This window comes from Ipomoea nil, unplaced genomic scaffold (assembly GCF_001879475.1).
Source record: "Ipomoea nil cultivar Tokyo-kokei standard unplaced genomic scaffold, Asagao_1.1 scaffold1932, whole genome shotgun sequence".
In the NCBI taxonomy this organism is placed as follows: domain Eukaryota; kingdom Viridiplantae; phylum Streptophyta; class Magnoliopsida; order Solanales; family Convolvulaceae; genus Ipomoea; species Ipomoea nil.
In genome coordinates this window covers 1,653,534-1,668,262 of record NW_017618360.1, presented here as the reverse complement: position 1 = coordinate 1,668,262, position 14,729 = coordinate 1,653,534, and the positions used below count along the sequence as shown (strand labels likewise).

General features: G+C 48.4%; 1 protein-coding gene across 1 annotated transcript; it reads left to right on the top strand.

Annotated features, from left to right (window-relative positions):
• The first annotated feature begins 213 nt into the window (after positions 1 to 213).
• LOC109146473 (scarecrow-like protein 8) lies at positions 214 to 2,632 on the top strand. The gene has a single exon (XM_019294120.1). The coding sequence runs from the start codon at positions 407 to 409 to the stop codon at positions 2,363 to 2,365; it is 1,959 nt and encodes a 652-aa protein (XP_019149665.1). The 5' UTR covers positions 214 to 406; the 3' UTR covers positions 2,366 to 2,632.
• The last annotated feature ends 12,097 nt before the right edge of the window (positions 2,633 to 14,729 follow it).

The window sequence follows — 14,729 nt, the reverse complement described above, 5'->3', positions numbered from 1 at the left end:
CTGATTAAAAAAAAAATGAAAAAAAAAATATTGTTGAGATTCATGAATTAGAACATAAATCTAAATATATGTTTGTTGTAAACGCAAAAATATATTTAAAATTTAAACGAAAAGTTATGCGGAATGCGGAGTTATATTTTAAGAATGCGGTAACCGTAACGCGCTCTCTCTCCAAACGACCAACTTATAATGATGACAAGAATCAATCCAATAGCTTAAAACGAAGCTGCCTTCATTCCTTTTTTTCTTTCTCTCTCTACACTTTTCTCCACCTTCTCTCTCTAAAAAAAAAAAAAAAAAAAAAAACTGCCTTTTTTCGTGTGTGTAATGCAGAATTTTGTTGAAATCCCACACCTTCTTCTGTAGTGGCTACAAACGATTGGGAGATTATTCGCCGGAGACAAAAATGTCGTCTGGGTTTCCCGGCAGCGTTCAGGAATTTTACGGCGGTCCCGACGGGATCTCCAACGGAAGATCTGTCCCCGTGGGGAATAATATCGGGAATCTTATGCAGGGGGGAGTGCAAGTTCCTTATGGGTCTCAGCTCCCCGGAATTGTGTCCGACCCGGCTTCTCAGATCGCACATCGGAGGTCCGATTTGATCGGGAAAAGGTCGCTGGTGGAGTTTCAACAGCAGCAGCAGCAACTGCAATTCCTCCAGCAACAGCGGCAAGGGGCGCTAGGGCTTTATCTTCGGAACGTTAAGCCTCGAACTTATCAGCACAGTTCTCCGATTTCTCCTCTCTCGCCGGTGGATTTGTCGGCGCTGTCCTCGATTTCTTCGAATTCAAATTCTCCGGCGATGAACGCGAGGTACGGCGTCCCGATTCTTCAACAATTCCGGCCTCAACTCTCCATGCCTGCGGGGAGCGTTAACATTAACGGTGTTTCAGTTTTACCGTCTGGGTCCGGTAACCCGAATTATGCTTCCGGGTTTTCCTTTCCAAATTCAGTCCAAAACAGGGCCGGGCTCGAAACGGAGAAGAAGATGATGAATCGGCTTCAGGAGCTCGAGAAACAGCTGTTGGATGATATCGATGAGGAGGAGGAAGGCGATACAGTCTCCGCCGTAACGAACAGCGAGTGGTCGGAGACGATACAGAGTCTGATTAGCCCAGCCCAGACCCCAACCCAAACCCAAACCCAAGGCCCGACTGAATACCAGAACCAGAACAACAAACCGCAAATTTCGCCGTCTCCAACATCGTCGACGTCATCGTGTGCGTCATCCATGGAGTGTCCGGCGATAACATGCCCGAAGCAGGCAATATCAGAGGCGGCGACGGCGATAGCCGAAGGCAAAAACGAGGTAGCGTCGGAGATTCTCACGCGCCTCGCCCAGGTGGCCAACGTGAAAGGCACCGCCGAACAGCGACTGACAGCTTACATGACTTCCGCTTTACGATCGCGCGTGAGCCCCGTGGAATATCCTCCCCCACTATCGGAACTGCACACCAAGGAACACGAGTTCTCCACCCAGAAACTGTACGAAGCTTCGCCGTGCTTTAAGCTAGGGTTCATGGCGGCGAATCTAGCCATCCTCGACGCCGTTTCGGAGCAGAGATTCTGTAAGCTCCACGTCATTGATTTCGACATCGGCGAAGGCGGACAGTACTTGCATTTGCTCTACGCGCTCGCCGCGAGAAAAGCTGAAAACCCTACGGTGTTGAAGATCACGACGTTCGCCGACGTCCCCGGCGGCGATCAGCAATTGAGAGCCGTGGAGGTGGAGCTGCAGAAACAGGCGCAGACCGCTGGAGTGTGCTTGAGTATCAACATTTTGCCGTGCTCGAACATCGAGCTGAGCCGCGAGCGCCTCTCCGTCGATTCCGACGAGGCTCTGGTCGTGAATTTCGCTTTCAATTTGTACAAACTCCCGGACGAAAGCGTGACGACGGAGAACCGGAGGGACGAGCTGCTCCGCCGCGTGAAGGCGCTGTCGCCGACGGTTGTTACGGTGGTGGAGCAGGAGCTGAACGGGAACACCGCGCCGTTCGTGGCGCGCGTGAACGAGGCGTGCGGGTACTACGGCGCGCTGTTTGACTCGCTCGACGCGACCGTTTCGAGGGAGAATATTTTCCGAGTCGGAATCGAGGAGGGACTGGGTCGCAAAATGGGTAACTCGGTTGCTTGCGAGGGGAGGGACCGTGTTGAAAGATGCGAAGTGTTGGGCAAGTGGCGGGCCCGGCTCAGCATGGCCGGGTTCACCGCGATGCCGATGAGCCAACAGATACCCGACTCGCTCCGGTCCAAGCTCAACTCGGGGACACGTGGCAACCCAGGATTCACCATAACTGAACAAGCCGGGGGTATCGGCTTCGGCTGGATGGGACGAACACTCGCCGTCGCATCCGCTTGGCGTTAACTATACTTTATTATTATTTTTTTAATCGTCACTAAAAGTGTTTGAATTAGTATTAAGAAATAGTATTTTAATTTTAATGATTTTTCCCTTTTTCTTTTTATTTTCCCGTTGTTGTACTAAGCTTCTCTTCCTTGTTTTTTTCATTATTAATTGTTATTGAGAAAATTAAGGAAAAATTGGCCCCGCGAAGCGATTGAGAATATTTTTAGTGGCGCGTTTGGATTCTCCCACAAAAGGTATTCATTCATTACCACTTAACCAATTGTGTTGGTTTGGCAAATATGGGGCCCACCCTTTAGATTATTTCTGAGGTTGTATGGTTACTCTTAATTCAGACTTAAGGTAGCTCCAGTTGGTTGGAAAGTGTATTCTTCAAATTGGGTTCTCGTGGGCCCCTCTGCATCAATTTCCCTTCTCCTTTTATATTATTCTTTTTTTTTTTTTCCACTTATATTTTCCTAATTTAACCATAATAAATCTGGGTTTCAAATGGGCCTTTGCCTCAATTTAGTGTCTATCTAAGTAAATTTATCGTTAACTTCGATGTACCGAAAAGTTTGTAATGTGTTTCGTATGACTTTTAACAAACAGGAGTAAATTAATTTAGATTGTTTATCGTGGAATGACTCAATATAAAAAATCAATAAAAAACTTTATAGGATGATAATTTTGAAATTTTGTGATTAATAGGCCAATTATTCAACCAACTTGTTAAGGTTTTTATCAAAATTTATTGTTAACTACGCTTATAATTTGATATGTCATGTTATATATTAGATTTTACATTATACCACTTTCAATGTACACAAAAGATTGATAATTTAGTCCTGAAAAGAATGATTGAGTTGGCGGAGAATAATTCTTGTACGTACAAATCACGAGTTTTATAAATTAAATAAAATTACAATACTTATTCATTTGATGATAATTTATTTAAAATAAATATTCGGTATGGTACTATGTTGAATTTATAAAGTCGAAATATTTCAAAAAATAGGAATGCAACCTATAGGAGTACCATATTCCTAGATTTTGACAAGCACATGCCCCTGTTAACTCATTGTTCTGAATAATGTAATGATCATTGACATTTAGCTTTCTATGCGTTATAGGAAGAGAACGAATGTGTAAATTTTTGACGATTATGAAAAATAGTGTTAGATCATGCATCTTTCATATAATATTAGGACATTGTTTGACTTTAAATTCTTTGCAAACCGAACCTCGAAGAATATGGTGTTTCATGTTTGTGTTGCAAAGGATGATAGAATGGTGGGGTATGATAAGTGATGGGGTGAGAACCCCGGCCCAAGAAAAGAGGCCCAGAGAGAATGCATGGGCCGAGTCCAGGACTCGGCCCAGGTCCAAAGAGGGAGGCCCAGTTCAGAGACCGGAAGGACGGCCCAATACCAGGCGGGGACGAGGAGTCGGCCCAGGCCCGACCTAGGAGAGGACTCGGTCCGGAGAGCCGTTGAGGCATTAAAGGCCGGGCTCGGTCCGCTAGTTATTAGCCAAAGAGAGCCGTTGGCAGAGTCTGTAACGTCGCCCAACGGCTCGGCGCATTGAATGTACCCTTTAAGTCGGCCATCATGAGCCTTTAAGACGGTAGAGGAGGAGCCACTATAAAAGGGCTCCTCCACCATTGTATGGGACAGATTCCAGAACCCGGAGAGGGAATAGACAAAGTACTATTAAGCATCATATTTTACTACTAAAACTCAAACCCTTTTGTGAAAGGTGTATCCACCAGCTATAGGTTGTGTTGGACCTCCTTGGGCCCGAAAACCCAAAAACCATCACTGGCGCCGTCTGTGGGGATCGAAACGAAGAGTCACGTGTCCTCTTGAGTGAGGCGAGTCCGAGGGACAATAGTTGAATCAGGCAAACTCCAGATATGGCAGGAAGCGAGGAACAGTCGAGCCGTCAAGACAACGGACGGGAGGCCGACTTGAGAAACCAGCTGAATAGGAGAAATGCCCGAAGCCAAGAAAACGAGACGACACCGCCGCCGACGCCGCAGAGAAACCCGCAAGCACCTCAAGTGCTGCTCACCCCGGAGCAGTTGCGCGCAATCGGGCGCGCCTGTGCGGAAGCAAGTCTAGGAGTGAGAGAACAGTCCATCACTCGCCAGCAGCAACGCGAGCTGCGACCGCCTCAGAGGCCAGACAACCGGCAATTGAGCCGACGGGCTGAAAGCCAGCCGGTGCAATCCGTTCATTCTCGGCTAGGACCCAGCGTCGGGCGTCGGTCGGCAAGAGAGCGATTAGGCCGGAGGGAGCCCAGTCGTGCCCCATTAGTCGTCCGCGACCGACAAGCTGCACGAGAAAAGAGCCGAACCAAAAGGGCCAGGACTGAGACTCGCCGCGTGGAGCAACCCCCTCGCAACCCTGCCCAACCGGCTGAGTCTGAAGTCGGCGAAAGCACGGAATCCACGGGAAATCGCACCCGGGAAAGGGTCGAAGTGGCCAACCTAGTACAAGAGGTACGAAATCTAAGAGAACGGATGGAGGGAAAAGCCAAATCCCCGGGGCGTACGTTGCTAACCGCCTTGCCCTTCTCGGACGAGGTCATGGCCTTCAAGATACCGGGCGACTTTAAGTTCCCGGAGCAAGCCACATTCGACGGATCAGGCGACCCGCGAGAACATCTATTAAGTTACCAAGCTAAGATGCAAGTCCTAGGAGTGCGAGATCCGGTCATGTGCCGTGCCTTCTTACCTACGCTGAAGGGGCCCGCCCAAAGATGGCTTGTAAGTCAGCCCCCAGGGTCGATCCACAGCTTTGAAGAACTGGCAGACCGCTTCATGAGCCACTATGCCGCTAACATCAAGCCACAGAAGGATCTGACGCACTTAGGCGACATCCATCAGGATGAAGGCGAATCCTTGAAAGCCTATCTTGCTCGCTGGCAGAAGGAGATCCAGTCGATAGAAGAGGTGGAGGACCAAACGGCGCTCACCTTCTTCATTGAATCTTTGCGATCCGGACAGCTGTATCGAGATCTAAGGGACAATCGCCCGGCGACATACGCGGAGGCTGTCCAGATGGCCAATAAGAGGGCCAACACAGAGCAGGCCATGAAGCATAAACGGCAGCGTGAGGTCGGTGGGTCCGCCAGCGGAAAAAGGACGCGGGTGGAAACGAGAGAAAGGCGTTCGGATGCCGCTCGGCGACCCGAGGTCAGGCGACCGTATGACCGACCCGTCGTTCGCACCTATCGGCCGGTTCCAGAGCAACCAGTCCGCGAAGTACAGGCGGTCGCCCCGCCTCCGCCTCCGCCGATGGACGACCGAGCAGCGGACGAGGATACGGGTAAGACTTCTAAATATTGTCGCTATCACAAATCTTATACTCACAGCACAGAAGAATGCTACTATCTAAAGAAGATTATGGAGGGGATCATCCAGCAAGGGACACCGCCCCCTAACCAATGGAAGCGAAGGTCGACCGGTCGAGGAGGTGAGGAACCCGTCGCCAGCTCGGAAAACAGTCGAGGCAAGCGGCCGGCTTCCGAAGAAGACGAAGCCCAATGGCGCCAGAAGCCGGTCATTAACATGATAGTCGGCGGGCCGGAAGGCGGCGATTCCGCGAACACCCGAAAAGCCTGGGCTCGGCAGCTATACGTCGGAACAGTCTATGGTCGAGAAGAGAGCTCCAAAAAGACATGTCGGGAGCCCATCGTGTTCACCGATAAAGACCTGCCTGCCGGGGAAACCCCGCATCGAGACGCGTTGGTCATCGCCATGGACATCAACGGTGTGGTCGTCCGCCGAATCCTGGTCGACACCGGGAGCAGCGTCAACGTACTGTACCTGGAGACCTTTACCAAGATGGGGCTGACCCGAGAACAGCTCAGGCCCGTGAATACCCCTCTCGCCGGTTTCACCGGGGACTCGGTGGAGGCGGAAGGATCCATCACTCTTCCTGTAGAAATCGGCAGCTATCCGAACGTGCAACAGTTGAGCATGAAGTTCATCGTGGTCGATCTAGCCTGCTCACACAACGCCATACTCGGCCGCCCGGGTTTGGAAGATCTTGGGGCTCTGATCTCGATCGAACATTTGTGCCTGAAATTCCGCACGCCGAACGGAATAGGAACGGTGCGTTGTGACCGCAAGGTCGCCCGCGACTGTTATCTGCAGGCGTGTAGAGGTATGGGCAAGTGTGGGATGCAGGTCCATGAGATCACCGAGAGGCCCCCTAAGAAAGCAGTGATACCACGCCCGGAGCCGGCCGTCGAGCTAGAGGAAGTTGAAGTGGACCCAGCGCAGCCAAGCAGGCGAGTGAGAATCGGAGTCGGCCTTTCGGAGAAGTTAAAGGGGGAAATCACGAGAGTACTCCAAGAGCACCGGCTGGTCTTCGCCTGGGGCCCAGAAGATATGCCCGGCGTAGATCGATCGGTCATATCGCATCGACTCGCCGTAGACCCGGAGCACCGGCCGGTCGTGCAAAAGAAGCGATATTTGGCAAACGATCGGCGGGAGTTTGTGAAGAAAGAAGTCAGCACGCTGTTAGCAGCCGGACACGTCCGTGAGGTCAAGTACCCGGAATGGTTGGCTAACGTGGTCCTTGTGCCCAAGCCCCCGACGTGGCGAATGTGTGTAGACTACACAGATCTTAACAAGGCGTGCCCAAAGGATCCGTTCCCTCTGCCCCGAATCGACCAGCTAGTCGACGAGACGGCCGGGTCAGCGTTGCTCAGTTTTATGGATGCCTTCAGAGGGTACCATCAGATATTCATGCACCCGGCAGACGAGGAGAAAACCGCCTTCCTAACTCCGGACGGAGTGTATTGCTATCGGGTCATGCCATTCGGACTCAAAAATGCCGGGGCTACGTACACCCGAATGGTCGCCCGGCTATTCCACCACCTTCTCCTCCTCCCATTGACGGGTGACCCTCAGCAGCTCGGCGTTGTGCACCTCCACCATCTTGAGTTGCTTTGCCTGCTCTTCCAGAAGAGATTCCTCCGTCTGGCGCTGCTTGGCGGTCATGGCCCGCATATCGTTCCTAAAGCCCTGGAACCGATTGCCCAGTTCCATCTGGAGGGCGAGGTCCTGCACACCCAACCGTCAGTCGAACAGAAAAGAAAAGAAATGAGGGTAAACAGAGGGAAAGGCCGAATGAGTGACACTTACGCGATACGACTGCCGGAGCAAAGCCTCGATGATGAACCCGTCGCCAAGAGCACGGGTCGACTCCACATCCTTTGGCAAAAGGACATCCTTGCACCACTTGCGAACGGAGGTGTTGCCCATCCAGATTTGGGCGTCTTCGTCCACCTCATGGCACAGCCTGATCCTCTTCGGAGCCGGCCCCTCCGTAGGCTCAGCAGGCCGCTTGGAACTCGGACTCTCAGTAGAGGGAGGAGGCGCTACCTATGGTGGCGGCGCCCTCCGGCAGAAGGCCATGCTTGGCCATGGCCCGGACTCGAGACCAGTACTTAACGGAGTACGGCCCGAAGCCCTTCAAGAAGTCGCCGCCCATGACAGCATCCTCCGTAAAGACGGCGCGCCGAGAGCAGGGCTTGAAAAGAGTCGCCGGCCAAAGGGTCGGAAAGGTGAAGGAAGAGGAGCGAGGTCGGACGAAGAAATAAAGGGGCTTCCACTCCTTTATCGAGTCGGACAACCCCTCGAAAAGTTGACGTCCCGGACGGGCGGCGACTTGGATAAAGCCGGGCGAGTGAGAGCCGACCTTGTTCACGGTAAAAAGGTACCGGAATAGGTCCAAATCTGGCTCGCACTTCCACCAATGGCAGAGATTGATGAAGCTGGTCAGGAGTCGGTGAGAGTTAGGCACTAACTGGCCCGGGACCAAGTTATAATGCCGGAAGAGAAGCGAAAGAAATGGGTGTGGGGGCACTCGGAAGCCGAATGCAACCGAGTGCAAATGGATACCCACAAAACCCTCCGGCGGGTCGTGGATAGGCCGGCCCTCCGCCGCGACGACCATGGCCGAAGGGCCCAGCAGAAAGCGGGCCATATCCAGGTCCGCCGCTGTGGCCGACGATGGAAGACCGGACGGCCGGACAACCGAGTCAAACTTGCCTCGCGGCCGTATAACGCCGCCCGGCAAAGCCGCCACCGTAGTTAACGGGGCTGGGCTCATCGGAGTGGCCGCCCCAGAAGAAGAAGGGGCTAAGAAGGAAGAAGAAGACACCGCCTGGAAGTCCGCCGGCATTTCCAGACGGCGGACGACGGAAGAAGAAGAAGAGGACGACGGAGAAGTCCCCGCCGGGTTGTCAAAGGACGGCCGGCGGGAGGAAGAAGAAGAATGAGAAGAGGAAGACATTACTTACAGATTGAAGCTGAGGCTGGGAGGGCGATGAAAGAAGCAGAAGCTTGGTAGGAGAATTAAAAAGGAAAATGGGAGAAAAAGCCTTTTAAAAGGGAGAAAGAAGTCCAAGAGGCTGCCACGCGGCGCCTCCGTAGTGGAGGAATCGGAGGCGACAAGACGTCGAAGGGATGCCGCATTTAATGCCTCGATGGGCGGAACGACGGTTCAGGCCTAGGGCTAGCCTGCAAGCGGCGCGTCTACCCTAGGCCAAGGCTGAGTGACGATGACCCGGCCTGCCAGACCAAAGGCCCATCAAGGCAAAAGGTATGGGGGCCCATCCAGATCACGCTAGAAGTTTCTAGAAGTGACCTGGCCGGGTCCGGCCAAATAAAGAGGCCCGGACGAGCTTCAGGTTGCAAGATCGGCCGACGAAATTTGCCGAGTCCCCCACCCACGGGAGTTAGTCGGACAAAGTTTATGAGTCGGTCATAACGAACAGGAGTCGGCCAAAGGAACACACAAAAACCAGGGTCCGAAAAGCAAAAACGAGATTTTATTCCATAAAGACAGGGGTACAAAGCCGAGGACTCGGCTATAGACATTACACAGAAAAGACAGGCCTAGGGCTTAACTTCCTCCTCCTCCGCATGACGCACCGGCTCCGGACCCTCCAAATAGTGATGAGGGCGGAAAGGCAATGGACTCGGCTCAGGCTCGGGCTCGGGCAGTTCATCCAGATACACGACAGGCTTCCCATCTACGACCATCTGCAGAGGCTTCTCCAGAGCACTCGGCGACATGGCCACGCCAAAAAGCGGAGGAGCCTCCCAGTTTAGGTCCCCCTCTGGCTCCGGATCCTCTACCATGGGCACCATCTCGTCCTCCTCTGGGTCCACGACCATCGGATCAAGCATGTCAGGAGGCACCACGATGGGATCAGAAGCGGAGTCGCCTACCAGGTAACCTCCGCTAGCCGCCCTCTTCCGCCGGAGCTCCTCCTGCCGGGCATGCTCCTTATTACGGAGGGACCAACGACGATCACCGTCCCTGAAGCTCATAGCTTGAGGTTTTTTGAGGAATGAAATGGTGAGAAAGCACAGAGCTACCGAAAGCCCTTATATAGAGCCTCGAGAGAGCAGCGACCGAGGCGCAAATCACGGAGGGAATCATAACTGACATAACTGAGCCGGATTAGACGGGCAGCGTGAATCTCTGTCAGAGATTAATCCCATCCAATTAGCTCGGGAAGGGTGAGATTCGCACGCTAAACTGGAAAAAGCCTGGCCCGCCCGGGGAAGCGAGATTTACAGGTGTCAAGCGGAAGGAGGACTCGACATCGCGGTCGACTCCTCGACAATTGAGGCGGACGAGTGCGCTAAATATACTGAAAAAGAGAAAAACTGAAGGCCGGAAATATTTTATTATAAAAAGAAGGTGCAGGTTACAAGGAGCTTATTACAGAGTAAGCAAGTGCCCCTAACAGAACTACCCCTCTAGAGAATCCGGCCGACCCCAGTTCACAAAGATCACTCACTCGGCGAGGAGGAGCCGCTTCCAAAGAACCCTTCCGATGGCCCAGGAGAGGGTGGGCAAAGCGAATCCCAGAACGCCGGCATGAGCGGCGGCACAACCAGCTCTTCATCGTCCGGGTACATCTCTTGATAACGAGTGAAGTCTTCCTCGTTCATTAACCCGGTAACCGGACCGTCCAGGTCATCTAGAGGAATAGAAAAGGTCATACGAAAGGTCAACTGCTCTGGGACAGGCACGGTAACAACGGTCCCGCCTGGGGAAGTTACTCGAGCAGACCCCGGAGGAGGAGAAGGGCGAGAAGTCGGAGCGACTTCGCGACGAGCAGGAGTCGGCGGAGGAAGAGCCATAGAGGCGGCGCCAGCAGGTGATCTCTGTGAAGTCGGATGGGGAGCCTTCCTTTTAGGCTCCCTCTCAGGGCGAGTCCGTTTCAAAGGCAAAGGGCGCCGGGGCGACCCAAAATCAATCTGCTTCCCTTTCAATGGTGAGCGACCCATGAGGGATTAGTAAGTTAAGAAAAGAGCGGCCAAGGTCATTTATAGGTGTCAGGCCAGGCCAAGGAGATCAGAACGGTCCCGCGAGATCCGGGAGATAGCGAATAATCTGGGCCAATCCTGAGTCATTCAAGGCACGGATTCGGTAAGCAGGAGAGGGTTACTACTTTTCCAAACCCAGGTTGGTGGACCGGGTATGGAAAAGTGAGGGACTAGTTGATGGGGTGAGAACCCCGGCCCAAGAAAAGAGGCCCAGAGAGAATGCATGGGCCGAGTCCAGGACTCGGCCCAGGTCCAAAGAGGGAGGCCCAGTTCAGAGACCGGAAGGACGGCCCAATACCAGGCGGGGACGAGGAGTCGGCCCAGGCCCGACCTAGGAGAGGACTCGGTCCGGAGAGCCGTTGAGGCATTAAAGGCCGGGCTCGGTCCGCTAGTTATTAGCCAAAGAGAGCCGTTGGCAGAGTCTGTAACGTCGCCCAACGGCTCGGCGCATTGAATGTACCCTTTAAGTCGGCCATCATGAGCCTTTAAGACGGTAGAGGAGGAGCCACTATAAAAGGGCTCCTCCACCATTGTATGGGACAGATTCCAGAACCCGGAGAGGGAATAGACAAAGTACTATTAAGCATCATATTTTACTACTAAAACTCAAACCCTTTTGTGAAAGGTGTATCCACCAGCTATAGGTTGTGTTGGACCTCCTTGGGCCCGAAAACCCAAAAACCATCAATAAGCATTGGTGAATTTTGGGCATGGTGAGGGCTAATAAACTATAGAGTAATGGAAGATGCAGTGAGGTTAGGTTAGGTCAAATTTGGTATAGAATCCACGTTCTAGAACTTGTATGTATATTCGTTTGTATTCTTGTGGTTAAAACAAGTGCCCAACCATGGCAAGTTGGGGTTAGCTTTGATGGGATTATGACCCATCATAAAAATAATTTAGGTGGCATGTATGAATCATATCATTGATTTGGTTACCCTATTTAATTGTCCCATTTACTTTATTTTAGGGTTTATTTGATCAATTTATGGTGCAAATTGCTCATCTCCCCCTCCCCCTCCCCCCACTATGATTACAAACTAATCCATAGTGTTTTGATGACATTACTGTTACTTTTATAAATGGAAGGTTTGAAGTTCAAGTCTAATCCCAATCAATGATGTTTACATTTTATATTGAGCAGATACTATAATGGCCTGTTTGGTTTACGGAATCAGTTTGGAAGGAATATGAATGTTATTCCATAGGGAATGAAATAGGTAAGGAATAGAATAGGAATTGTATTCTGTTGTTTGGTTCGTTGAATGAATTGACTTTAGGATTTGTATTCCAACGTTTGGTTAGTTAAGGAATAGAAATGGAATATGTACTTAAAAGACATAAATACCCCTATACAAAAATATATTATTATTATTATTATAACATTTTATAATCTAAAATAACATAAACCCAAAATATTTAGCCCAATTCTTAAGAATTAGAATTCTTATCCTAAATCATAATCTAGGTGAAGCATTCTCTCGCACATTCTTCTCTTTGCCGAGTATCCACCCAAAGCCCCAGCCTCCTTCGTCCTCTCTCTCTCTCTCAACAAACCTCCGGTCTTCGGCCATGGCAGCAGCAAGGACCTCATGCAAGACCAGCAACACCCCACAATGCCTTCCTCTTCCCTCTCTACTTCCCGTACATGTTTAAGATTTTTTGGGTAATATAGGAAATAGTAATTTTAGACTATTCCTGAGAACTCAGGAATAATTTAAAATAGGGGAAGCCCGGAATCGGGAATAGGTCATTCCCAAGAACAATGTTCATGGGAATAGAAGATTTTACCAAATAAAGGAAAAGACTTATTATTGGAAATGCTATTCCATTCCAGCTCTATTTCGCGAACCAAACGTGACATAAGTAGATTAGATTATGTAAAGAAAAAAAAAAGGGAGAAGTGTCAAATAGGCCCATGTACTATTGTCAAGTGCTCAATTCCCACCATGAACTAAATTAAAGGCTAATTAACCACACTTACCTACTAAATTTGTTCAATTAACTTTTTTTGCAGGTAATTGACTTTTTTTTTTTGCAGGTTACCAATTCAATTATTAAAAAAATAATTTCAAAATATTTTAAAAATTATTAAAAAAAAAAAAAGAATACAGTCACCAACTGTCCTCGCCGGACAACCACGACTGTCTTTGAAATGGCAGCCACCGGCTGTCCGCGAGGATAGCTGGTGGCTGTATTATTTTTATTTTATTTATTTATTTATTTTAATAATTAAATAGGTAACCTGTTATTAACCTGTAAAAAATGTCAATTGAACAAATTTAATTCGTAGATTGACCTATTTGACACTTAATTTAGTTCGTAGTAAAAAATTGAGCACTTCGTAATAATAGATGGACCTATTTGACACTTGTGTCAAAAAAAAATTACTCGATAGTATGTGGCGTATGTGCCGTTGTGCAGAAGTTGTTTCATAAGAGTTGGTTTTACATGATCGTTGTATCCATAGAGAGGGAAATGCGAGTGTAGGACACACTACATGGCATTCATTTCGTGTTTGTTTGTTTTCATATCCTTCTTGTGGGGTTTGGTAGATCCTCAACGTTGAACTTGTTAATGTTTTGAGATCTCGGTTAAAGCAATTTTCATTTGTTTTTGCTTATGCTATAAGGAAAAAAAAAAAAAAATTCTAGCTAATCTTAAAATGGAATAACTTTCAAATCTCATGTAGTGGATAATAATTTTCCCCAACACCTAAATTTTGACACCTCATAATAACACACACGTAGTGCAATCGTTATGCTGTGCATCCATATGCACCATGCATGGTGCATACGGATGCCAAAACGACGTCGTTTTATTAAAAAACGCACGTCTCCCCTTTAAAAAAAATTCAGGTTCGATTCCCAGCAACAACATTATATTGTTCATTCATTCTGGAATTATAGTTCATAGATTATGGAATTATAGTTCATTGATTATGGAATTATAGTTCATCGATTATGGAATTGTAGTTCATCGATTCTGAAATTTTAGTTTATAGATTATGGAATTTTAGTTCATTCATTCTGGAATTTTTAGTTCATAGATTAGATTATTGAATTATAGTTCATCGATTATAGAATTATAGTTCATCGATTATGAAATTTTAGTTCATATGTTGTTGCTGGGAATCGAACCTGATTTTTTTTTTTTAAGGGGAGACGCGCGTTTTATTAAAACGACGTCGTTTTTGCATCCGTATGCACCATGCATGGTGCATACGGATGCACAGCATAATGTGCCCACGTAGTGAGCATGCAACCTATTGGGCTCAAAGCGCAATGCACAACCTTTTCATTTTCAGTTTACTTAGCTAATTAAGCTGGCAAAAGTAATATCCTCTTTATAGATGCTTTTTTTAGTACTACTAATTCTATTGCATTGTAGTATCTGTTCATCTATACTTTCTCAACTTGTTGATACACGAGTCAATATCGTCTCCACTGAAACTGTATTACATTGTAGTATCTGTTCATCTATAGATAGATGCTCTTAATAAGGACACCCATAAGTACAATCTATAGTTAGTGACTTACTTCACAATTCACATGTACTAAAAACAGTTGTTTTTTTAAAATAAAAATAAAAATTGAGGAGAATATAAAAGTTAATAATATTCTAAACAAGTTGGAATTTAAAATGATGAAATGATGATAAAAATATATTATAAGGTTTGGAGGGAGAAGAATGGAATTTGGAATAAATTATAGATGGCTATCAAGAATATATATATATATATATATATATATATATATATATATATATATATATATATATATATATATGGCCCTCCACCTTCCACACATGGTAAGTGTTTCCCAGTTAAATACAAGTATTTTGCAATTTGAGATTTTGTCAATTACAGAGCTGAGGCATATATTTTGTCTGCAATCCTACCTTTCTATCACTCTTACCTACTAGCTTTGATTAATTTGGTAATAATTGTGTTGTGGTCCCATTATACCCTCCTCCTTCCTCATCTTCTTTATACCATTTCTTTTCTTCTTTTTTTTTTTTCAT